The sequence below is a fragment of the Sturnus vulgaris genome, chromosome 9 (assembly GCF_052056855.1).
Source record: "Sturnus vulgaris isolate bStuVul1 chromosome 9, bStuVul1.hap1, whole genome shotgun sequence".
Lineage (NCBI taxonomy): Eukaryota > Metazoa > Chordata > Aves > Passeriformes > Sturnidae > Sturnus > Sturnus vulgaris.
Genome location: NC_142251.1, coordinates 31,126,361 through 31,152,616, shown reverse-complemented (window position 1 = coordinate 31,152,616; position 26,256 = coordinate 31,126,361). Strand labels below are relative to the sequence as shown.

The following is a 26,256-nucleotide window of genomic DNA, read 5'->3' as shown; positions in this document are numbered from 1 at the left end:
GTGCAGGTATTGTGGAGCCTTTCAACTTTATCATATTTGTTTTTCAAACAAGTTGAGGATACTCTAACTGAAACTGTTTCTTTTTCATGGTTAATTTGATGATTTTAGTATGTTCCAAAAGTTACCTTATTTTAAGTAAATTAGGCAAGATGCACAAAGGACAAAATAGCACAACATTTTGGGCTTCTTCATTTAATACCATCATTAGTTTGCAGTTATATACGATTCTCTAAAAATGTAGTTATCTCTGCATGTCACCGAAAAAAAAAAAGTGTACATAATTGAAAGTCAGAGGAAAAACTGATCCTCTTTTTCTTTTAAAACTTGCAACTGCTTAAACTATAGTTGACTGCTATAGTTAACTAACTTCTTTTTCATAAGAAAGTCATAGAATCATGGGATGGCTTGGGTTCACAGGGACCTTCAAGATCATCTAGCTCCAACCCCCCTGCCATGGGGTTCCATTAAATTTCTCCATTGGAAGGAGTCTATTTTAAATTATATTCTGTGGAAGAAATAAAAATTTTCCTGTTTCTTTTACTGAATAAAGGACTAAAAAGAGCTTTTCACAATTTGGGCTTTTCAAAAGGGTGAGGTTTTGTTTCATCTTTAGTTTTGTCTTTACATACAAAAAAACTTTTACCATTGTTTTTGCCCCCCCTCACATATTCAGTTCGTATTTCAGTTACTCCAATGTTTTTCCTCTTTGTTCTCTTCTCTTTAGCTGAGATTTCTCTTTTACTTAATCTCATTATAGCTGTTTAAATCAGAAAGCTTTTTAAATTATTGTTGTGAACAATACTGAAAATAGTTGTTAACAGGCTGCTTTGGAAATAACACAGTTTTATTTATATTTTCTGCCTGCAAAACTGAGAGAAACAGAACGGTCAGATACTGCCATCTATTTGTACAAAGAAATCTGAGGCAGTCCTGACCAAACTATTATTTAGCCTTTCACACCCTTATTTTTCAACCTAATACATACCCATATTTTGGTTTAGTCTGAAGGGAAAAACCACACAAGTGCTGGAGATGCAATTTATGAAGTTGTCAGTCTGCAAAGAGAATCTGCCAGAGAGGAAGAATTAGTCACCCCAACAAGTGGAGGAGGGCCTATGTCATCCCAAGAGGATGAGGCAGAAGAAGGTAAGGATAAATGGGCACTTACAGTTTCTGTGGGTAGTACTATTGTATTTCTTCTGTTAATTTACTCAAGTCTTAATACAACTGCTTTGGACAAAAAAATCACCAGTATTTTTCTATTATAAGTAATAGTATTTTTATCAAGCCATTGTTTGGATGTCTTCCAGTAGCAGCAGCAGACAATGCTTGTCCATCTTTCTGTGTGCTTCAAAATGCATTGCTGAGGCACCTGTGCTCTGGCAGCAAGTTAGAAAATGATTTTCAAAGGTGTTTTCTTCTGATCAGAAGTCATTTGCCTTGAATGTACTGTGCTACTAAAGATGACAACATGAAATTAGGCTTCGAAGTGTCAGGTTTTAAGTGCCTATTTTTAAAGAAAACAAACAAAAAAAAATCCCAGACAGACTGACATAGGCAATTTCCTCATTTCCTAACTGTCTGCTAAACATGTGACTTGTTTTCCCTCATTTGTATCTGGGGTTTATTAAAATATCTCCTGGTTCAGTTGGGGATTGCTGCAGTTCATGGACCCAGTGTATTTGCCTACCCCTTCCAATGATTACATACCTCAGTATGCAATTCCCACTGGTGGTTTGGATTTTTTTCCCTTGGGGGGTGGAATTTTTAATTTTGTTTTGTTTTGTCTGTTTGAGGGCCTTTGGCCTACTGTTGTCTCTTTGTACTCTGAGAGTTAGCCCATAGCATTTAGAATAGGCTTTCCATGTGCCATTTTTGATCTGGCTGTCTGACCTACCAGGAATTGTGATTGTTTTACCAAGTTATTCTTCAGATATCTGGCACTGTTCTGTCAATACTGTAAAAAGTCTCACTCAATAGCATGGAAAAATTCTTCCTTGATTCTTAGTTATAGGTAACTATTGGATTTTAGCTTGTCTAATATGAGTCAGAACCCTGGGATTAACACAGACTGGAGCAGGCAGGTATGGTTAGTCTCATAAGCCAAACCCCCCACATATCCCAGATGACACCAAGCTTGCAAAAAACCCCACAGTCAGGTGCTCTTTGAACTTTGATCTGATTGCTGAAAGGGAGGAGAATAGGCACAGATTAGCAATGTCACTCCCCCCTTTGTATCAAGTACCATTTCTGAATAGTAAAAATGCTATTTTCTCCAAAGGAATTCTTCTGTTTCATTGGTGTTTGGGATTGCTTTGCTATTATAGCAAGAATTAGTTCAGATTTGGCCTTTAGAACTTGTGGATCAGTGTAGCATAATTCAGCTGTTGGTGTTCTTTTCCTTGCTGCATGCATAAGTTGTAGAACCAAATTGATTTCTGAGACTTGTTTGATAAAGTTTAAATAATTGAATACTTTTTTTCCCAATATTGCTGTTATTGGGAAGAATGCAACTGTTCCAGAATGTGGTGAATGCAGCACAATTAGGAATAATGTGGGTACTGTCCTCTTGGTACTATTACAGAATGGCTTTATCTTATTACAGAGTAAAGGTATTCCACTGGAGTATGAACCTAAGTTTAACTTTGGTTTAGCTCCCCAATGCTAATTTTCATATTTTAAATGTAGATTATTTTTTTCCTAAGAGAAGACATGAAAAATATGATGCGCCTCTGTTCTCATGGAAACCACATTTAGAGTTCTGTGCCGAGAAGTTCTTTATCCTGGAGGATATGCCGGTTCAATGAGTCATTTGCAGTTTTTCTAGATAAATCCCTTCATTATTTCCTTTTCTTTTTCTTTTCAGGGTACTAATTATGATGATGGAAAAAAACCTCTTGAGTTTACAATGTCTTGTCTTAACCTTGGAAGAAGGTTTTTTCTTTTTTTAATGTTAAGTGTGATAGCTTCCTGGCTATATAGATTTTTTTATACTTTTCTCCTTTTTTTAAATACTTTTTTTTTTTTGCTTTTTCCTTAAATGCCCACAGAATATTCTTTAATTGATTTCAAAAGCACTATACATTGCATTTTTCTTAAATATAAGAATGCACTGTATCTGATTGCTGTGTATTCCGCATGCACACAGCTCACTGGGATGTCTTGTGCCATGAGTATATGAATAAAGATGGTCATAAAAAAGAAGGCATTTTGCAATATTCTTTTCTTTTTGTTTTAATGAAAGGCCGAACATGGTACCTGCCAATAAAGATTTTAAATAATCAGTGTACTGAAGTTAAGCCTAATATCTTTTCAACAACTGCTTGTAGAAAATGGAGATCATATACTCTCTAAATAACATTCTTAGTTTTTAATATTTTTTCTCATTTTAGCTTGATTTTTCCATGTGAACAGCTGAATGGAAAAATTAAGACCTTTGCTAAGATTGTGCAGTTGTTACTTTGACATCTTTCAGGTCAACCTCACTTTGGTTTTTTAATTGCTAATATTGGAATATATTTTTCTGGCAATCCAATCACTTGTGGTGTCTTGCTTTGGATGTGATAGTTAAAAAAAAAAATTTAATTTTAATAATCTCTTGTCAAAACCTAGAATGTAAAGTGCACTCCTTAATAAGAAGCTTCTATTAAATTCTAAATATTATTTTTAAAAGATTAAAATGTATAATGAGGAAATACTTACACTTTCAGAAAAGTTTCAAATAAGTATTTAGTAAGATTTAAGTATCAGCTTTTATTAATATGTAGAAAAGTTCACTGTTAAATATTTATCTTATCTTTATTTATCTTTATAAGAAGGTGCAGAGCACAGTTAGTTAAACTCTTTTTTTTTCCTTTCTGGGGCATTAAGAAAGGTGAGAGCGTGCCCAGAATTGATGGTGTGGATACTGCAGTATTGAAAAAAATCAAAGCTCTGAGAGCATTTTCTTGTAGTATTATTCTGCAGAGGATGAAGTAGCTGGCTGCACTTGTGAGGTTAAGGATTGGGAGAAATGGCATTTCAGCAGAAGCATTTAAAGGAGGATGTAGTCCCAGGAATAAATAACAAAGGGAGAATAGAATGAATAGGTTGGCTGCTTTTAGCAGCAGTACTTGCTCAGACCATGTGAGAAATTATGACCTTCCTTTGGCTCTAATATTTGATTTTTTAATTTTTTTTTGTTATGATATAGACATTTCAGGAGAACACTAGATAACTCAGTTTGAATTTCTTCTGAAGTCAGGATAAAGTTGGAAGGTTAAGGATCACTGTAAACAGGAACAGTTCTGTTCAAAACCAGAAAACGTTCTTTAAGCTGATTGTTACTGAGTTGAAGATACTTTTACTGAAGCTTTCTGTGGTCCCAGTTGTCTGGTTAGGAGCTCTTGTTTCCATCTGTGAGTTGGCTGCAGAGTAAGCAACGAATGTTTAGCAGATATCCTGAAACAGATAAAAGGTAATTCAGGTAAAAGATGACTTGCCTATCAAAAAGAAGCTTCTGAACATGAGCTGTAGGGTGTTTCTGGAAAACTCTCAAATGACTTCCAGGAATGCAGAACTGTTTCCCTTTGTGTTTTGTTTGCCAAGAGAAGAAATAAAAAAACTGAAGAAAGTAAAACTTTTCTTACTCCTTGTAGCTGTCTGAACAGTAAGAACAAAAAGAGATAGGCAATATAAACATTTACTTCAGGGATATGGAAGTTCAGTGTGGAGATGGGTAGAATTTGATGTTGAAAATAGACACAAAAAATAAGGGACCATGAAAGTTTCAGAAGAAGTCTGAGGGTGTTGGGTTGGTCACACAAAAAGAAGACGTGTACAGTAGTTGAGAGGTGGGCAGTACTAAGAGGAAGTCAAAATGCTGTGTCAAGTGTTGTGGGTGGGTAGAGGCTGTTTTCATTATTCAGGAAAGCAAAGGAGTAGGGGAGGTGATGTTTTAGGAGTGAACAGAACCACTGAGAGAGTATTTAGTGATAAAATAGGGGTTATGATGTGAACAAATGAGGGTGATTGTGTGAGAAAAATTACATGACTAGTGTTGAAATAGTCAACTCTGCATTTTAATCAAAATTAAAAATAGCTTTATGTACTTCACAGGAACTGTTTGTCGTATTAATGCAACACAGAGTAAAGTTGATGGGTCCTAAATAAGATCAGTTAAATCTGTCTTGGAGTATCTTTGCTATCTCCATAAAAATGAACTAAAACGTCACAAATCCTAAATTCATGAGCCATTCAGCCAGTAGCTATCTCCAGACAAGAACCCGTTCTGCAGTTCCACAAGAGAAGAGTTTTAAAATACAGGCACTACTAAGAATAGCATCCAAAGGAAAAGAAAATACCAAGCCTTATGTCATTTTATGGACTCTGCTGTCCATGAAATAATCCAAAATGGATTATTTTCACATCATACAAGTTCACATGTGTTATTAAAAATCATAAAATAAATGCACTCAGTTGACTTCTGCAGCTGTTATTGTGCTGCCAGGAGGAATGTGATCATGTGATACTTTCCATAGTATATAAAGAAATACTGAGTGCAGCGGACTAGTTATTTTAAGTATGGTGGCAGTTTTGATAGTACAGTTGTATTTTGATTTGTTCATGCAAGTATGGCCTTTGTGTTACAAGGTGAGTATTTGAAATGTTTCAAATTTGAAGCATTTCTGTGGGTTGCAGAGGTATTTAATGGAATTGCAAGGTTATACATTGAAAGGAAAATTGGGAAATTTAAAGTTTGTTTTTTTCTGTTCTGGGAAATGGGACACACCCAAGGAGTGTGACTTATCCTGGACTCTTTTATCCCTCTCTTCTTCCCCAGTGCCAACTCGACACTCCTGCACAGTATGTGTGGGAACACTCTGTGGGTAGGGATTTTTTTCTTTTTTTTTCTCATACTTACTTTGTGAGGTTCAAGGCAAAACATAATTCACTAATTCTGGCCTGCGGTTCATGAATGCTCCACAGAAATCTGTTGATTCCTTTGGTTTATTTTAGCAGAATGACAGAAAAAGACACATTCAAATAAAGGTAGGTTTCAATTCTGCGGGATCATAGTGAATTGTGTTTCTTGGATTTCAGGCTTTTTGGGGTTTTTTTTATAACTTTTGTAACATCTCTTTAGATTGTGGTACAAAATAGAAACAAAATGAGCATAAATTGGTGTTTTCATCTTGTCTGGAAGCAATTCCAGATTATTTTGAAAGATTTGGATGCTTTTTTCATTAGTGGTTGTCTTTCCTTGTCTATCTGTAATCAGTATGAAAGCAGTTGGAAAAAGGATTCGCAATCCTGCTGGCTTATTAGGAATTCAAACTTCCTATTGCTAAAGAATTTTCTCAGGTTTTCAGACATCAGTTATGGCCTCAAGCTGCCACTGCTTAGATAATTGCATGTTTCATATAATTAAAAAAAACCCCAACATTTCTTTATAATGATTAATAAAAAGACTTTTCTCTACCAACAAGTCTCCTAACCTCAGTGTGTGATTGTTCTCTTTTTTAGTTCTGGCCATTACCTTTTTGTTATTTTGTGAGTGTAAGTACTTTCTAATCTAAGTACCTGGCATACTGCCTTAAATGCCAGGCAGTACATAACTTCTGAGTGTTTCAAACACTGATACTTGTTTTTTATCATTCATTATATCAAAGATGGGAGTAGATTCTAATCTACAAATTCATAGATTACCACTGTGTTGCCTTACAGTTGTGACAACACCTCCAATTTTGTGTCCTTGCCTGTTCTCTGAGATGTCAGTGATCAGACAGCACGGTACACGTGGAACATGTTTCTGTTTACAAGACTCCTCCTCCACTCTGCAGCATTTAGTTGGCTTTGTCTTCTGTGTGGAAGCAAAACTATTGAACTGAAGCAATAGTTCTTCACTTTCTTTTGTTCAGCTTTAAGCATTTGTACATCAAGTTTAGAGATGTCATGGTGGCTCAATTTTATGTGCAATACACGAGGGGAGGATCACCTCTTGGATGCCCAGTTAAGGTTTATCTTTTGGACATTTTAAAATAATTCTCATTTCATAGAATAGTGATGCAGGGCCTGTGTTGAAAGTATATGACATAGAGCAAAGTGTTTTAAAGGTAGCGCATATCATGTGCGTATATATATAAGGATATGGGGTTTAAAATGCAGAATTTGTTGCATTAAAAAGAAAAAGGTCATTTTGGCTGGTAATTGCACACAACCAACAGGACACGACTGCTCTCAAGTACAAATGTGGGTCCTTTGGGAGATTTTTGCACAGTCCTTAACATGTGGAAACAGTATATTATGGTATGCAGTGAGGGAAAGGAAGAGGTCATCCAGCTGCATGCTGTGCCATCCTCTCTGTGTTTATCAAATTTGGTTTGGATTTGAGAATTCAGGTTTTGTGTTACATAAAGAAGCAATTAGATTTGCAGCCTGTTAGCAAGGTAATCAAAATTTTATGATTTGTCAGCATTGGGTTTCGCTTGAATGATTCTAAGTGAAAAATGTGTATAGTATAATTCATAAAAAGGAATGAGAATCAAAATAGTCGTTTTTTTCTATTACTGGATTGCTTTTAGTGAAAAATTCTGTTACCTTTATTTTTTGTTTTAGCTCTCTTTACATGTACTTCAGTAGCTGCCAAATTAAATTTTCAAGTTAGTTATGTAACTAACATAAGCAGAAAGTTATTGTGAGCAGAATTCAATGCAAGTTGTCTTTGTTCAGATTTCATTAATCTGTATTTTTTTTGTTCTTCATTATTCCTGAGGATTGTAATTTCATAAATCATTTATTCGGAAGGCATTTGGAAATCCTTTGTGTTCATCAAAATACTTTGTCATGCACTAAAAGTTGGATGTCTCTGAAAATTTGCCTTAATATCAGAATGACTTTCATGACTTAAACTTTGTTTAACTCTTATCCTCTGTGGCAGAATTATAGTTCATGCTCTATAATTCCCTGTTACCTTGTAAATGAAAATTTGCTCTTTTTTGTGGCCTTTCTCATGATCTTCTTTTATCTTGTCTGTATGGAAGGGTTCCATATCAGTAATGCTCTATCTTGTGCCCTGATAATATGCTGCCAACTTCAGCTCCTCCTTCAGTTTTATTCTTCTCTTACATAAAAATCAAACTGTTCATATTTGAAGTATTGCAATTCTATTCCCACCTATCTTAAAAGTCCTGATTTCCTTCTCCTTCAGACTGTTCCAGCTATATCATTTTTCAGTTCCACCTACTCTTTTTCAGGTGTAACAGCTTCTCAATTAAAACACATTAAATATAATTTTTCTCCTTCACATCAGTGCTCAAATCCCACATATTCTTTTTTTTTATCTGCTTTATTCGTGCTTTCCAACTCATTTTATGAGGTACTTCAATTATTGTGTGCTTAGTGGCTCTGAAACAACTGTGTAGTTTTCCACCTTATTTCCGTTTTTGTTAACTGAAAAAGGAGTTTAACTTCTGAGGTATTGTCATGTTTCAGATGAACTAGTAGAATTTCCTGAAGAACTGAACCACTCAGAAAAGCTGGTCTATAGCTATATAATTGGTGTAAAATATGGATGAGGGGAATATTGTTTAAAGGCAAATTTTGAAGTGTGATGCAAAAAAGGGGCGACTGAAACAAACAACCATCCCAAATCGAACAAACAAAAAACCCCTTTCACTGTAAACCTGGGAAGATGAAAAATGAATTTCAAGCACATTAAATACCTTAGTTTTGGTTGGTATGAGTCCTTCACCAGAGTTGATTTCCTCAAGCCAAAAATGGGAAAGCCAATAAACAAAGTTGAGTCTGTTAATCCCTGATGAGAGAGAGAGGAACCTCTGTGCTTTCTAACTTTACTCTGAGTTGGTTTCCCATTGTATTTTGTTACAGTCTTTGCCTAACCTGTCAGTGCTGCTCTAGGTACTGGGGTTACCCTCTGAGCATGACCTCTGTTTGATACCCTGGACTATCAAAATAAGAGATGGGAAAGAAGATGCCAAGATTTTGTGTTCCTCTGTGTCTGTCTTTTTTCTTGTGGGGTATTTGCTTATGTTAGTTACTGTATGAGTAATTCTTCTGGTTTGAACACTGGATACCTCAGTATTTTGTTTGAACATCTCTCATCAAGAAAAAATACAGACCGGAGGAGAAAACGGGAAATGAGCAGAAGTGTGGGAAAATTGTCCTTTGAGGAAATAAGTAGAGTATCCTAGAGAAGAAACAATAAAGGCTAAGATTTTATTTTTTTTTTTGTGAGATGTGCTAAAATTGTTTAGGAGGAAGAAAAGTAATTGGCATAAATTGCAGGCTAGAAAAAAAATAGGCTTGAGCTGAGAAATACAGTCGAAGAGCAGTAAAATCCTTGGAATGAACTGACAAAATTATGTATATCCATAGACTGCTAATCTTCTTTTCTATTAGATTCACTCTTTTTAGCTTGTTCTTGAGTGTCCCTGCAGGTTTTTGAGAGCGATGACTTTTTACACGTTTGTTTGTAGGTACACTAACAAAACAGACTACATGTAAAATCTAGTATTTGGGGATCCTCTCCCAACCCAAGAGATACCTGTGCAGGCTTCTATATTCATCTCATGCAAATGACAAATATCCAAAAGAAGCAAGTGCCTGAAGGAAGTTCTGGTTTAATCAATCTACCTTCATCTGTGGGACTGGTTATGGAGAAAATACTCCTGAAAGTAGTTTCTAAACATGTAAATGTCCAGTGGCATCATTGGGAACCCCCAGCATAGATTTATGAGGGACAAATCCTCTTGACCAACCTCATAAGTTTCTATGGCAAGGTGACTGTGCTGTGGGCAAGGGACAGGCAGTGGGTGCTGTACACCATGATTTTAGCAGGGACTCCCAACATTCTATACCGTAGTGTCCTTATCATGAAATCAATGAGATAGGGACTGGACAAGGCGAAAATGATGTGGTCGGAAGGTTGGTTGGACTGCTGGGATGAGAAAAATCAATCAGTGGTGCAAAGTCTGGCTGGCAGCCAGCAAGTAGTGGTGTTTTTCAGCTATCAGTGCTGTTAAATGTCTTTATTAATCACCCATGACAAGACCAAGTGTACCTCCAGCAGGTGTGGGGACAATAGCAAATTGAGGGGAGTTCTCAGTGCTCTGGAGGGCTAGGCTTCTATTCAGAGGGACCTGGACAGGCTGGAGAAAGGCACTAGTAAGATCTTGTGAAGTTCAATGAAGGCAAATGCTGGGTTCTATATCAGTGACCGAACAACCTCCTGTGACGAGATGGGCTGAACACGAACTAGATAAAAACTGACTTTTTCAGAAAAGTATTTGGAGATCCCATCAGACGAAATTTTGAAAACAAGTCACTAGTACATCCTCATAGTGAAGGCAGCTGAGCACAACGTGGGCTGTTTGCAGGAGTCCAGGCAGCAGGTCCAGGGAAGGATCAATGCCCTCTGTTCAGCACCTGTGAGACCGTGTCTGCCGTGCAGCCAGGTTTGGGCTCCCCAGCGCAGGATCCTCACAGACACTCTGGAGTATGTCCAGTGGCCAAGCTGGCCAGAGGGCAGGAGCACATGGTGTACAATGAGGGGTTTAAGGGAACTGGGTTTGGTTTAGGCTGGAGAGGAAAATGCATTGCTGTCCACATGGGCTATGTCAGAAGAGTTAGTAAAGATGGAGTCAGACTCTTCTCAGAGATGCCTTGTTACAGGCTGAGAGGCAGCAGGCACCAGACACAAATTGAAACCCCTGAAATTCTAGTTAGCTACGAGGATTTTTTGGTGGGTTGGTGTTAATGATCCCAATTAACAGAGAAGAGCAAGGAAAACGGAGTCTCTGTGACCTAAGTGGATCGAACCTAGAAAGGTCTGAAATGTACCCCAAAACTTGATTAAAACCAATGAGATTGTGTGCTGGTGCCAAAAAACTTGATTCTTTTATTTCATAGTAAAAGAGGCAAAGAGAAAGAAAGAAAATTAAAAAGAGGTGTGTGGGGGGCAGGGACAGGGAGAGAGTGACAGGGGTTACATAGGAACATACCACCCTTCTGAGGCTCCCAACAATGTCTTGCGGTTCCCCTCCATCTGGTCTTCTTGGTGATGAGGGTCCACTGCTGCCCTGCGCCAAAAACTATAGAATCCAATGCATTAATATACCTTTGGGCCAGGTGGGAACGCCCACGTACCTCCCCTGGGGAGGGCAAGTTTGACACTGTCCCTTGAAACACTGCAGATCTGCATCATCTCTGGTGCTCAGGTCCCAAGGGGACCTCTTGGGCACGCCTTTGATGGGCCATGACACCCCTCTGCTGTCCCTCGTGTGGATGTGAGGTGACCCCTTCCTGGGGTGAAGGGCCCCACAGCTGAGCTCCTCTGCACAGCAGAGGATGGGTGCTCAGTGTCTCAGACCAGAGGCTTTTTCACTACATACTCAAAACCTCTCCTCCCCCCCACCCTTTGGTGTGGAGGGTCTGTTCTGGTCTGGCAGCTGATAGCCCCGAGGCTGTGGTCTCCACTCCCAAGGTGCTAAACTTGATCCCTCTGTGAAAAAATTCTTCCTCAGCCCAGACCTGAATCACTCTATCTTATCTCCATCAACATTCAGTGCAGGGTCCTATTCAGAGTGTGGTGGTCTTAAGCTTCTATTTTTATACAATTTTCCTGTAATAGGCAGAAGTCCTTCATGAAGATGTTTAAGCCATGAATATTTCAGTCTGCAACAGGTGGTTGACTTGTTTGCTTTTAGACTGTCAGTGTGGTCAAGTAGTGGAACAGGTTGTCCAGAGAGATTTTATAGTCTCCTTTCTTAAAGGTGTTCAAGACTAACCTCATATTTGTTTTAACCCTGGCTGGCAACTCAGCCCCACACAGCTGCTCATGCACTCTTCCCTGGTGAGGTGGAGGAGAGTCAGAAGGGTAAAAGTGAGAAAACTCGTGGGTTGAGATGAAGGCAGTTCAATAGGGAAAAGCCATGTGCTCAAACAAAGCGAAACAGGGAATTCATTCACCACTTCCCATGGGCAGGCTGGTGCTCAACCATCCCCTGGGAAACAGGGCTCCGTCATGTGTAACAGTGGCTTGGGAAGATGTGGCATCACGTTGAAGTTGTCTTCCTCTCTTTTCTTCCTGCTTTACGTGCTGAGCATGATACCCTGTGGTATGGAACATCCCTTGGGTCAGTTGGGGTCATCTGTTGCAGCTGTGTCCCATCCCAGCTTTCTGTGCACCCCCAGCCCTTTTGGTGCTCTCAGCCAAATCCAGCACACCTCTCACTCAGGTCCTGGAGTGACCTAGCTAGAGCTTGGAGTGGATCAGATTAGCTGATCTCCAGAGGTCTCTTCCAGCCCCAAGTATTATTCCATGGTGGTACCATACAGAGCAATACTTGTGGGAGTGTGATCAGTCTTGCTTTAAAAAGGTTCTAAATTCAGGGAATTGTTTCATGAGGCATGATCTTTTTGGGATTTATATGAATCATGTTGCAATTCAAAACAAAACAGGAAAACTTTGAAACTTACTGTTCCCTGGGGGTGATCTTAAAGCCTTTTTGTATGTACACACATTTGCAACCCCAAGAATTGCTCCCTTGAAATGTCTTCCATTGTCTACCTGCTCTGACAAAGTTTACATTTTATTGCCCAGTTGATGGCTTTAAGAGGTCAAGCCAAATACAGGAGGAAGGAGAAATACACAGAATGTTTAGAAGAAGGAGTTTGTGGCTTTCCCAGCAGAATAATGGTGGATTAAATCATGCCTTGGCAAATTCTGCTGGCTTATAGATGCTATAGAATGTGGAAAAAAATGTGTAGAAATACTCAGAGAAAAACATCTATAGTTAAATGTCCCTCCCATGGCATCTTTTTTACTTAGCTTATACCTTAATGCTTTAAGAGGTTAGAATTTGTAAAGACTCTTTAGAATGGAAACAAAGTAGGGTTTTTAAGACTTATTTATTCTCTTCCCTTTGCCCTGTTCTGTTTTGAAGTTTGACATTAGCATCTTTTGAAGGGAAGCATATGTCATTTCTAATTAAGGCCTGAGGTTTTCTGACATACAACTGAATAACACATTTCAAACACTGCCAAACCTTCCAGATGAAAGAATTTTCTGGCTGAAGCACTGGAGTGTGTGTGCTGTGTAACGCTGGTCTCCTTTAGAACTTCGAAGAATTTTGCCCAGAATACCAGCACAGTGAGAAATCAAGGAGTTTGTTTCTTTAGGCTGATGTCAGTATTCCTTAGCAAGCTCAGGTTTGGATCCGGTAAGAACTACTGTGCTTTGTTGCTCAAAGGATTCCGTGTAGGTACATTTTGCAACATTTGAGTCTGCCCAGGGATTTTAGTCATCCTTATCAGCTTTCATTCCAGGCTGCAGGGTTTGTTTGTGTGTATTTTCAACATTAACTCTTGTAGAGATGTGCTGTAGTTCTTCAGTCTCTCCAGAGAAATTCTAAACTCTTCCTTTAAGCATTTGGTACCAAATTTTCTTCCTCTACTTTGAATGCATAAAACCTTTCTGAAATTGTGGTTTGTGATAAATTCCTGATGTGAGCTGGGTTTCTTGAGATTCTTAATACATACCAGTATCATTAACATGTACCTTGTGTCTCTGAATGGCAAATGGACTCATCTCAGAGGTTTCCTCAATTTTTTTTCTTCTTTCCATGGGAAGGAAGTAGAAAGGACTGTATTTATTGTTCCCTCAGACACAGTTGTGCAAATCAGGAGAGGAAAGGGTTAAACAAATGTAATGCGTTTAGTTCCTTTTTTCTGTTAGTCACTGCCATGTTTGTGTGGTAAGTGAAGAAATTGGCCTTTACACTATTTTTTGTAGTTTAAGGGGACAGATGAGTCTTTGAATACATTTTTTTCACTTGGGACACAGTTGATTCCTTTGATTACTAGGAAACCTGTCATTGTGATATAAAATTTTAGTTAAAATTATAAATTTGGGGGTTTTAGGTCTTCTTATTTCCATCTTTAGGTCTAGTGAATGCATGCAAAAGATTGGGAAACCTTAAAATCAAATTTTTTGTAGATTTGTGATACGGGTGGGTAGTTATTTTGTTTGGATTATTTTTAATTGTAATGGGGAAATATTTAAATGGAGGTTAGGCTGATATTTGGGAACTGTAAAGCTGTGCAAACAGGTTCCAAGCTGAAGCCTTTCACCAAGATAATGTTCATTTTGAAACACAGATTTCTGATACGCTCCTCTCAGGGCAGCATTTTTGCTGTTAATAGTCCTTGAAACACAGTATGTGCTATCTTTGTCCTCACAGCTCACTGTCAAATTTAAGCACTGATGATATTTTATTCATGACTTGTATTTGACGACTGCTAAGAATATAAATTAGAAATCTGTAATTGAAGTGAGAATGATAAGGATGAAGAGTTAACAGGGTAATTGCACAAGTACTGAAGATCCTCTTCTACCTGAACTATGTTGTGGACATAAAGCTGGAGTTGTAGCCTGAGGTAATTCAAGATATTAGATCAGCAACAAGATGTGACAGAGCTGTGTGGAAGAGAGTATTGAAGGGATCTGGGGGGCAGATGTAGCTTTGGTTCTTCTTTTTTTGATGCATTTTAACTTTTGGAGACAATTCAGATCATGGGCAAGAGCAGCCTTGGAGCACTCTAACATCAAACTGTCCGTGGCTTCAGCAGCCTCTGAAGATAACTGGTTGCCCAGAGAAGCTGTGGCTACCCCATCCCTAGAAATGTTCTAGACCAGCCTAGACAGGGTTTGGAGCAACCTGGGCTAGTGGGAAGTGTCCCTACCCAAGGCAGGGATTTTGGAACTGGATGAGCTTTAAGACCCTTCCAATGCAAACCATTCTGGGATTCTGTAATGATAAGAGGGCTGTTGCTGTGTCTCTTTTTGGCCACTGTTTCTTACTGAAGACACTAAAAGTTAGAGCCTGTCAGCATTTGGTGTTGTTGAAGTTGCACTTGTTTAATTCTTACCAGTATTTTATTCAGATAAAACTGGAAAAAGTCCAAATAAATGCAAGACCATATTTGCGTAAGTACTTGCCATGTGGAATTATGGAATTAGGCTATCCAGCTTACTGTGGGCAGCTGCACAGGCCCGTGAGACACTTGGAATCCTAATGAACACTTGGATTGGATAGTTTTTTAAGCATGCTATTCCAGGCCTACATGATCCCTTCTGGGTTTGGGTGTTAGTCATATAACTAAGTGTTTCATTCTTAATAGTTTTGAGCTTTCATTTGAAGCAAACCTCTCTGTTCAATGCACTATGACCTTTAATGTCACAGTCTTTTTTTTTTTTCTGTTCATCCATGAACCTACTTCAGTAAAAAAAAATATTTTGTGGCTCAAAGAAAGCTTCCTGAGCTCAGGGTACCACAGGACAGACAAAGGGATGTGGTGTAATGAAGTAGCATTATCTACTATGCTTTAACAGAGACTTCTTCTTTTGTGAAGACTGGAGTGGATGTGACTTTTAGGTAATACTGTGAAATTTCATTAAATGGAGAGTTGACAGCCTTGAAATTTTTCTCACATAATGCTTTTCTAGGTCCCAGTCCTGTCTCTGGTAACATTGCTATGAATTATTCCCTAGTCCTGTTCTTTTAAACTTTATGATAACTTTATATACATTTGTTCGCTAAAGTCTGTTAAACATTCTTTATGATTCCGTTAAAATTTTGTATCTTTTTATGCTTTTAAAACTGATATATGAGAAAAAAATTGTCTGACACCTGTATGTATGCATCTCTAGTGTCTGTGCTCTTGGGTAAACCTGTGTATGTTTTTGTTTTCTTGTTTTTTTCTTTATTTTTACAGAGAGTGATAATGAACTCTCCAGTGGCACTGGTGATGTGTCAAAGGATTGTCCTGAGAAGATTTTGTATTCCTGGGGAGAGTTACTGGGGAGATGGTAATGCTTAATTTCTTACTTTAGATTTTAGATATTAACCTTTTATTTGGTTTATGACGCCATATGCTCCTGAGCAGGAGTTTTGAAATTCTTCAGCTTATGCAGTTTAAAAACTAAAATGCAAGACACATTGAAGTATAGCTTTTAAACTTAATTTAAAAGGGACTGGTATAGATAACTGGGAGTTTTTTTGACAAATATTTCCTGTAGCATGTGCAAAAATCTGGTTTTGTTTGGTGTTTGAGAGTGTACTTGTATGTGCTCACACAGCAGGTATGAGTCTTCACAGGCAGAACTTTCTGGTTATTTGGGACTGGCTGTTAAATCCTCAGGAGACTCAGTGCCAGTATAGGACAGACACAGCAGCTCCCATGTGTCCCATCTAAGCCATGCATGCCAGCTGGTGTACATTTAATTTGTTTAGAAGCACTTTTAATTTCTATTTTTGTTAATGTGCTATATGTAAGTACTTGAAAAGGAATCTTGAAAGACTGAATCCTCACTGGAATGCTTTTTTTTGGTGAATAAAACAAAGAGTATTTGTAAGCCCAGACTATGTTCTCACCAGTGTTATTTCTGTTGTTTAATTAAGTACTTCAGTAGCAGTGCATACTGTGCCAAGAGAGGAAAAAGTCTGTTTGTTTGCTGCCTCGGAGGGACCTGAGCAAATGCCAGAACCACTTACTTGGTTTTCCCTGTCTAAGTAATAGCTCCTGCTGCTGGAGACAAAAATAATCAGAGGCTCTTAATCTGGAATTGGCTGTTTCCTTTTCCTCACTCTAAAAAGAGAGAGGAACAACATTTTAAGGATTTATTTGGGCAATTCCTCCCTTTACTTGGCTACGCTGTAGCTTTGGAGAAACTGCCTCTTACTGCTGACTTCATCTGTTTGGTGATCTCACACAAAGGTTTCTGGATGAGGCATCGCAAGGTTTTACTGAGCTTAACTGAACCTTCTCCCTGGAACCCTCTCCTTCTGGTTGCTTTTTGTTATTCTGTCACCCATGTTTCTGACCTTAATCCAAGATCCAAGATTGGAAGATGCTACTTTTCAATTGCACTTTTTTTTTTTTTTTTTAGTTCGTTTGTCAGTTTATTCTTCTATTTTTAACCTGTGTCCTTGACAAATACCTGGACTCTGTGGATGAGCATACTGAAGTAAAAAGACACAGTAAAGTAAAAGTGAAGTAAAAAGACAGTAAAAAGCTCATGGTCTTAAGTTTTATGTATCCAACTATTTGTTCTGGTTACTCAAGTATGCTAATCAACAAGACAAAACATTTAAGACTTTTGGAATAAACTATTTTGAAATCCTAACATAACCTACACATAAATCAAGAGAATTGTTTAGTAGTTAAAGCAGCTTAAATTTTTTTTTAAATGGGGTGAGAAATGGGAGACCAACCTATTTGAAGACTACCAGATATTTCTTCAGGAGTGTCTCAAGCAATATTACCTCTGGAGAGAAATTCAAATCTATAAACTACTTGAGTTTTTGAACAGTGTTGTGTTACATTTTAAGAACAAAACTTAGAGTAATGGGTGAGAAATGGTAAGGATTTGAAAACTAAAAATCGAAATAAAATCTTCTAGTGTGTTGAAAAACTGTGCCATATGTAAGTAAAAGATCTGTGTACTTGTAAAAAAAGTAAATAAACAAAAATTAATATTTCCACATGGGGAACTTGTGTGCTGACTTTTCTCTTAGATGAAAAATTTCTTGCATTTTGATTGTATTTTGTCATTTCATTGAAATGTCACTGTAAGCTATTTGATTTAGCAGAAACAGTGTTCCAGGACTCTTCTTCAAGCATATAAACATAAATAAGAATAAGATAATTTGTCAAAAAGACAAACAATTGAACAAACAATTGAAAAGTAATGGTATAGCTATTCATCCTCAGCATTAAAGTTGTTCTTGCCAGCTAAGCTGCTTTAGCTGACTGGTCAACTATTTCTTAAAAAAAACCTAGTAGCAATGATGATTAACAGTCTTTGATCAGAAATATATGTTTGTCAAGTTGGAGCATAGTCTGTGCATTGCTGCTCTATGTCCTCGCTCTCTGATTTTTTAAAATTGGATTTATGAGTTTGCGCAGGAGAATTGCAGCATTTTGTAACAAGTTAAAGATGTCAGCATCCATGAATGGTGACTGCCCCACATGATGAAGGATAAAGTTAGAATAAGACAAGCTTTTATGTTATGCTCTCTTCTCTTGTTCTGAACAAGGACTATGGATGCACAAGCTTTTTCCCAAAGAGCCGTCCAGTACTTGGAATGTTGGCTATGGCAATTAGTAATGCTGTCCAGCATGGACTCATACTGCTAAAGTATTACCTCTGCCATAAAATACAAATCTAGGACCGAGCCAGTAAAGTCTGGTTGTTTAATTCTCATTTGGGATTATGTTCAGGATGGTGCCACAGCATGTGTGTTAGTTGTTGCCTTATTTGTATTGTTTCCTAGGTGCAGAAAATGTCCCTGTTATGTTTCTACGGGAATGTCCCTTTTTAGCTATTTGTTTGATCAGCTTGCCCAGTCCTCAGAGGAGCCCTTCTTTGCTTCTCACATATGACCAGATCCATGTAATAGCCAAACTTTTGCTTATTATGAGCTTCAACTTTCTGATGTATACTATATATTTAGTCTTCAACTATGCATGTCATAATTCTGTAACTGCTTAAGAGTACCTGGTCCTAGAATGACTGAATAGTTTGGGTTGGAAAGGACATTAAAGCTCATCTCCTTCCAACCCCATGCCATTGGCAGGGACACCTTCCACTATTCCAGGTTGCTCCAAGCTGTCCCCAACCTGGCCTTGGACACTTCCAGGGATGGGGCAACCACAGCTTCTCTGGGCAACCTATGCCAGGGCCTTCCCACTCACAGAGAAGAATTTCTCCCCAATGTCTGTGTAACTCAGTTTAAAAACCACTCAATTTAAAACCATTCTCCCTTGTCCTGTCACTATCTGCTCCTATAAAGGTTCTCTTCCTCCTTTTTTATAAGCTCCTTTAATGTGCTGAAAGTCCATAGTAATGTCCCCTGGGAGCCCTTATCTTCTCCAGGGTGAACACCCCCAGCTATTCCAACCTGTGTCCATAGCAGAGAGGTTCCAGCCCTTGGAGCATCTCTGTGTCTCCACTAAACCTGTGCAGTCCTTTAAGTCAAGTGTTCAGTGCTTTTAATGTTTCTGTGAATATTGATTTTCTTTCTAGCCCTTTCCTGTTGCAAGACTGTTAGGGTAATGTGACTGACTGCAAAATGGACTGAAAAAGATAAAAGGATCTAGTTAGGGTATTTGGGTATCTGAGGGGTAATGATAAAGATGAAATTAGTTGCACTGCACTGTACATTTAAAAATAAATTTTTATTATTTTTTTTTAAGAATAAGGGAACTATATAATCATGCTCTTTTCAATTCTCAGGTCATTTGGAAAAATGAGGCTATCATCTCCAAAGCATAGGAAAAAGAAATAGGTTAGAGTATCTTTTAAATTTAAACAGCACTGGTAATCTGTTCATGTCCTAATGATCTGTTTTATAGAATGAGTACTCTAAACATTCATTGCAAATCCAGGGTCAAACTGCAGGTCATTTAATTAATCATGGCTTGCTGGCATTTGGCTAAACAGCCACTCTCACTACTCTGCTACCAGGAGAGCTGGGTAATACAATGGTGGTCAAAGCACTGGGAGAGCACAGCACTTCCTACAGCAGAAAGAGCCAAAAATCAGTTTGGGCAGTCTTCTGCTGCATTGCTCTGAAAATTGTCATGAGTCTAAGAGTGCTTTAATGTAAATCACTAAATACTGTTATCTCCAAAATAGCTTTTCAATGCCTGCGCCTGAAAGCTCTATAATATTGTGCACATGCAGTAATTTTTTGTATTCCTACATTTCTTGTTGTGTGTGTGTATAACCAGATAGTAAAGCACCAGCTCAGACCAACAGGCAGATTTATTTGAAACAGTGGGATTGTACAAATGTGTGTGCAAGTGTTCCTGTTTTGTGGGACTTAGAACATACTCCTGGCATGAACAGTTGAATTAGAACTTCAGTCTTCATAATAGTACTCTTAAAACTGTCTTCTTTTTGTTTTCCAAATTTTGTTTTTCTGTACAGCTTACATTATTTTTAATTCATTTTTCTTAACCTAAGTTAAGATATATATGTTGAACAAATATTTAAATTGAATTGTCTGCACAGATGGCATATTTTAATTCAAATTGTTCTTCATTAGCCAACTTAGTTCAATTTCTGCAACTGCTTATGGTTAATTTTCATTAATGTCTCCACACCTAGAAAATTTGGATATCACTACATTTTGCCACTGGTTCTTACTGTAAATCCTTGCAGTTTTTGCTTTCCATCTGACAAACACTAACTACTGTAACCAGTGGAAGAAAAGTTTGTGTTGCCAACTGCTAACTCTGTTTTAGTGAATAACTTTAAAGATTTTTAATGTTTTTAGTTTTTATTTTGGCACCTGTTGTTGAAGTATAACAAGCAAATGATCATCTTTGTTTCAGGCACAGTAACCTTGTTGTGAGACCAAATGGATTATCCACTCTGGTGAAGAGTGGTGTTCCAGAAGCACTGAGGGCAGAGATCTGGCAGTTGCTGGCAGGATGCCATGACAACCAGGCAATGCTGGATAAATACAGATTACTCATCACAATGGTAAGGGACATATTATTTGTTCTTTCCTTCCTTTGCTCAGGTTTCTTTCCTTTGGTTAAGATTAATTCTGCTGGGCAGCAGTTTTAGTCCGTGGCAGGGCAGCAGAAGAATGAAACAGTTTGACTTGTTTTAAGCAACTGAAATTGTGATTATGTGACTTTACCTCCTGCCATGGGTCCATGCTGCATGGCATTAGAAATAGAAATTGCTGACCTAAAACTGTAATAATGCTTGACATTTAACTTTCTGTTCTCTTGCTGTGATGATAGTAACATCAATTTGTTCAGGTGTTTGCTTGTGGCTTTTTTAATAAACTCACATCCATCACTTTGTTTTTTCAAAAGTTTGTTTTATGTACGTCTTAATTTTAGGGGTTTCAATTCTTAAAAAAACTCAAACAACCCCCCAAAAAATGGATCAAAATTGAGTATTTCTTCTTTCTGTTGTTTATTTTTAAAAAGTATGTTAAAAACATTTTGACCTAGCAGGACACCAATCTCCTTGCTGTATGGGTGAGCTGAGAAGAAAATCCTTTTGGGAATCAGTTCCCATTCTGTGTCCATTAGTGCAGTCACTGAGCATTCTAAGAAGTCTGTGGAGCTGTTTGATCTTAGATCTGTGATAGCAAGAGGGAGGAGCTCTGTGTTGTGTAGCACAGACTCTGTGCAGTGTCGGAGGTGATCTCAGCATTTGGGGTTCTGGAACTCTGCCACTGCAGGGCTGTTACAGCTCTGAGAAGAGCAGCAGTCTCAAATGTGCTTTTAGTGGCAGAAATGGGTGGAAATAATTTTCTGTGCTGCTCAGAGCAAGTGCTGAATTTATTATTTGGCTTATGAATTATCTGTCCACACAGAAATTCTGGGGTAGATGTTGTTACTCAAAGTTTCCTTTTATAATGTCCTCATGTTGTTTTGCTACTTTTCCTCTTAATTTGACATAATTAAGTATCTTCGTGAAGTTTAGAAGCATCCCCAGAGTGAGAACTGTCCTAGTGGCTTCTTTTTTCTTTATCAAGAAGGAAGAATGTTTTGATAGAGTAAATTTTTCATTTTGATGTTGTAGCTGTGTTATATTTTCCTTAGAAGCCATTCACAAGACATCTGTCAGCTGTATGTTGCATTAAAGTCACCTCCATTATTTGCTCCCGCTTTCCAAAAGTGGGAAAGATGTTTGTTTCATGGTGGAGGAGGGAGTGGAAAACTTCTAAAATGCAAGGTTTATCTGGATACTGGGGCCTTGTGCCTTAAAAATACCTTGTTACACTTGGTCTTTTCACTACAGAAATATTGCAGTGATGTGTATTTTGGAAGATGATATTTCCTACAGTATTTTATGCAAAATATTACAGTGTTACTGATGAAAAATTTAAATCCTCTGCTGAACTGAAGCATTTATACAAAGAGGTTTTTTTCCTAAATAACTTTCCTTCTGAAATGACAAAACTTCTTCTCTAATCTGTCTGTCTAAACCACTGGCGATCACATAATTTGGCAGTAAAAGACTCATAAAAGAAATGAACAGGAGAGAACCTGTGCCATACCAAAGCTGGGGCACATCTTTGGGAAGAGTTAATATGGGATGCTCCAGAAAAAAAAGTCAGCTGATTAAAAGAAAAAATTAATTATTATCTGATATTTATGTCTTTGAACAAAACTTTTCTGATTCATTTTGGTGTGTCAGTAGTGTGAATTAAGCAGAGACAGTAGGAGAATATATCTTTTAGTAGTATATACTAGTAAATGCTTGGCTGTAGTGTTACCTTATGTGTATCAATAGTAACCTAATAATAACTTAATATTATGCTTCAGGGTTGTTTGGGTATTAATGACTGTTCACTTGCTTCTTCTGTGTAAGAAAGCAGAATGATTCCTTTTCTCTGCATTTTTTGTATGCCACGATCCTAATGTATCAACAATATGAATTTTATTTTTTCTGTAATTATTTATTCTTCCCATCAAACCCATCATTTTAATCTTGATTCTTTCAGTTTATGTATATGTTTGCACAAATTCATTGTCTCCTTGTATTTTGTTCATTCTGCTTGATGTGTCTCTTCTGGAAGTTGGACGTGTTTGTGGGTGCATTGACCACTTCAGTAGTATATTCTTTGAACATGTGTGCTCCTGAGCCATTCTTAGGTGGAGAGAGCTGGAGATGCTCTGAACCCGCAGTCCTGAGATTGAACTGGGCTCAATACCAGAAGCAGGAGGTGGTACAAACATCTCTGAACTTGAGCTTGAGCCATTGCTTACTGACATCCCTCAAGCCCCCAGAACCTCTCTTTCCCTCAAACAGCTTCCCATTGCCGTCCAGTTCCTGGAGCAGTCCCTGAGCTTCTCTCCCATGCTGCCCATGGTAACAGATCCTTCCTCTGAGCCTGCTCTCCCTGCTCATCCAGCCTGACCTACACTCCTGGATTAAATCGGAAATTGCAGCCCCTCAGTGAGAAAAAGGGCACTGGCGACCACTAGAAAAATCTCTACCATGATACTGTCACAGCTTGGAAGATGAACTCAATACCTGAAATTATGAGTACTGAAAATCTGATGTATGGTTGCCTCTTCTGGGGACAGAGAGAAATTCGGTAAAAACTCTGACTTTACTACAGTGTAACTGGTTAACTTCTGGTGAAACTGTGCTCACTAGTGAGACTTGTGTTGTTGGCAGGCCAAAAATGTGTGCCTTGTGATACTCTGAATGACAGCAGACTCAGAGCATTTAAATTTAGTTTAGAGACCACGATACAGACACATTTGTTGTTCTGTTCTGTTCTAGTCTTGTGCAGCAGTGAAATGTTAGATTGGCCAGCTGTAAGTCCCATCACTTAAGAAATTTGGGTGTGAATTTATACTGTGTATAACCATCTGTATGCAGAGCTTTGGAACCTGCTGCAGCGTTTCTCAGCTACAGGAGAGCTTGGTTCAGTGTTTTCTGTAAGAGAGGGTAATTTGGGGCTTGTTTTAGAGTCTCAATTCATCATTGAAAGCAAAATAAAATGTCTCATTTAGAAAAGTCAGTGCTGCACTTATTTTCTCCAAAAGGCTTCCATGTCCTCTAGTCCTGTGCACTGGAGACCAGCAGTCTGTCAAGAATGATCTGGTGAGCTATGTTCCCTTTTCCCTAGATCAGAATGTTCATTTCCCGTCTCTAGGTAAGTTTGGAATTCAGGAGGGAAGGGAGAAAGAAATGCTCTCACAAGTACTGATAAGCCCTACCTTGCACTCTCTTAGGTCTCCTGCTGAGATCCAGCTTGATGATTACCGTGAGTTGCTCAGGAATTTTGACTGGACCACAATAGTAGGCCTTGCATACAATTTTAGAGAGTAGGAGCTGTGATTTGGCAGCCACTTCGTTTCTGACATATATATAAATGTGTTCTGTATGACAATCAAAATCTGTCTTACTTCTCTTGCTGGTGTATGTGCCATGGGCTTTTCACAGTGCTGCATGTGGCACCTGACAGGAAGGGCGAAGTCAAATATACATCAGTAGGCATAAATGTATATTTTTATTTATGTAATTATTGTAAGGAAAAAAAAATCAGAGTGAGAAAAATCTGCTTATGACAATAAAGGGGTAATACTGGTACTTAAAGAACTTTGGAAAAAGCATGCCTGATCTGTTTGTTAGAAGAATGTAAGTAGAAAAATGTGCACAAGCTGAGGTAAATTAATTGACAGAGTGTTTTCTCCTTCCTGCTTGGCATTATTTCATCTTCACTGGTTCCTCTCCAGAGACTCAAATGAATTTTTCCATGATGAGGTGTATTCAGAGCTCTGATAAACTGATGGGTGCCAAGCCATAGTGTAGCCTATTTTTTTATGACTGACATGACTGGTAATTGTCTCCTGCAAGAATTGTGCTCCCCTTGCCCCACTGTGGCTTTGTCAGAACAGGTTTCAGGCGTTGTCAGTGTGTAAATGAGTAGAAATTTGTTGTCACTTGATGGCAGTGATGCAGCAACTTAGGCTAAAATACTTGCTGCATCTGCATGGGGACAGATGTTTTATTTATTGTGTCTTACACTGCTTACTATCAGAATTTTGCTTCTCTGTTTTAGGTGGTTTCATTCTTGAATTAATTCTCACTGCTGAATTTGTAGGGTGAGACTTCTTTCCTGTCAGGGCTGCATGTAGTTGTATAAGTAAAATGAGAACAGAAACAGGAGACTGTCACTCACATTCTATAATTTGAAAATTTTTGGGTGGACTGTTTAAAGGTAGCATTTCTGATTCTAAACTGTATGATTTATTCATAAAAGACTTCCAGTTTACAATAGGAATTTCCTTAAGAAATGAACAGTATGTTCATCTAACAGCATATACAGACTTAATTTAAATGCAGCTGCTGCTGTGGTTTAAGGAAGCAAAACTTGTTTGAAATTTTTTATTATTATTTTTAAATTAAGATTGAAAAAAGAAGCCTATTCTCAGATAAAGCAGATATTGGTAGTATTATATTACTCAAAGCAGTGAAAGTTTGTGTAGGAATGAGAATGCCCAGTTTTGAACTGGGTGGTGACTTGGAGTGGAAGATCTTAAAGATTGAGTGGCTGTCCTTCCAAATGACTGGTAAGAGAACCAAAAATAAGATTATTTGTTTATTGTCATAGTCTCCTTTGGCAATATGAGCATCTGCCCAGAACAGTTAGAGATAATAACTAATTAAAGGGTCAGGCTTCAGAAGACTTGGCCAAAAATCAGCTTTTTCTGCTGGCTGTATTTTTTTGATGTTTTGTGTCTGGACTAATAACATTTAACTCACTACACATAAGAGTGAAAATCCTAAGAATTCATCTGAGCTCTGAGAGGTATTGATTTGGGGATTAAATATTGCCATATCATGAAAATAACAGATCTCAGTAATTTAATAATTTGAAAATGGCACTAATCAGGGATATCACTACTCCAGCAGTATAATTCCCATGCAATGCTGAGCAATTGCAATTATAGGAAAGTATTGCTGCAGAAGGTAGAGCAAATGGATTGGATTTGGGGCTGGATGAAATTAATCAATTTAGAGTTAATATATGTACTTTGTCTGTTCAGTCTCGACCAGCATTATTATTCCGACTTGTATGAGACAAATCCTCTTTTTTTAAAGCAAAAAGAAGAAAAGAAAAGGTATTTGCTTCTTTGTTTCACACTTAATATTTACCTGGCTTTTTAATTTTTATTGCCAGTTTGCTTGCATACTTAGTAAAAGGAAAACTGAGGACATCACAAGTGAGTCACAGTTTGTATCCAAACAAGATAAATGCAGTTGACTTTGAAACTGGTGCCTTGATGCCATATTTGTGTGGTTTTGTTAATTTAGTTTTTAAATTTATTTTATTTGTATGAAGCAAATATAATTTGTGTGAAACATTTTAGCTGGGAATTGAGAGAATTCCTTAACAGGAAGGCATCACATTTTAGTGTGAGTAGAAAATGAATCAAGCTTGTTATTTGCAGCAATACAAAGGATGTTAAGTTAGCACTAAGAAGGGGAAGAGGAATATTTTTTCTCCCAGTGGCATCAAGCAGGGTTCCACTGCTCAGTGTTCTGGGACTAATTAATCAGTAAGGGTATCTAATTAAAAAGATGACTGTTCACCAGCTACCACAGCAGGCTGGTCAATGGACTGAAATTACAGTATTTTTGTAGGAAATACTTGTGTTCAGAATGTTGCATCTGTTTGTCCTGATGGAAAATGGGAGTTTAGG

At 37.9% G+C, this 26,256-nt stretch overlaps 1 protein-coding gene across 3 annotated transcripts in view; it reads left to right on the top strand.

Annotated features, from left to right (window-relative positions):
- Positions 1-26,256, top strand: part of RABGAP1L (RAB GTPase activating protein 1 like) — a 245,443-nt gene that overhangs the window by 35,567 nt on the left and 183,620 nt on the right. For all 3 annotated transcript variants that reach the window (XM_014874694.2, XM_088170378.1, XM_088170379.1), the window contains 3 exons: positions 1,002-1,146; positions 15,775-15,868; positions 20,401-20,551. In XM_014874694.2, the coding sequence (XP_014730180.2) occupies positions 1,002-1,146; positions 15,775-15,868; positions 20,401-20,551 (390 nt within the window). The remainder of the gene's footprint in view (positions 1-1,001; positions 1,147-15,774; positions 15,869-20,400; positions 20,552-26,256) is intronic.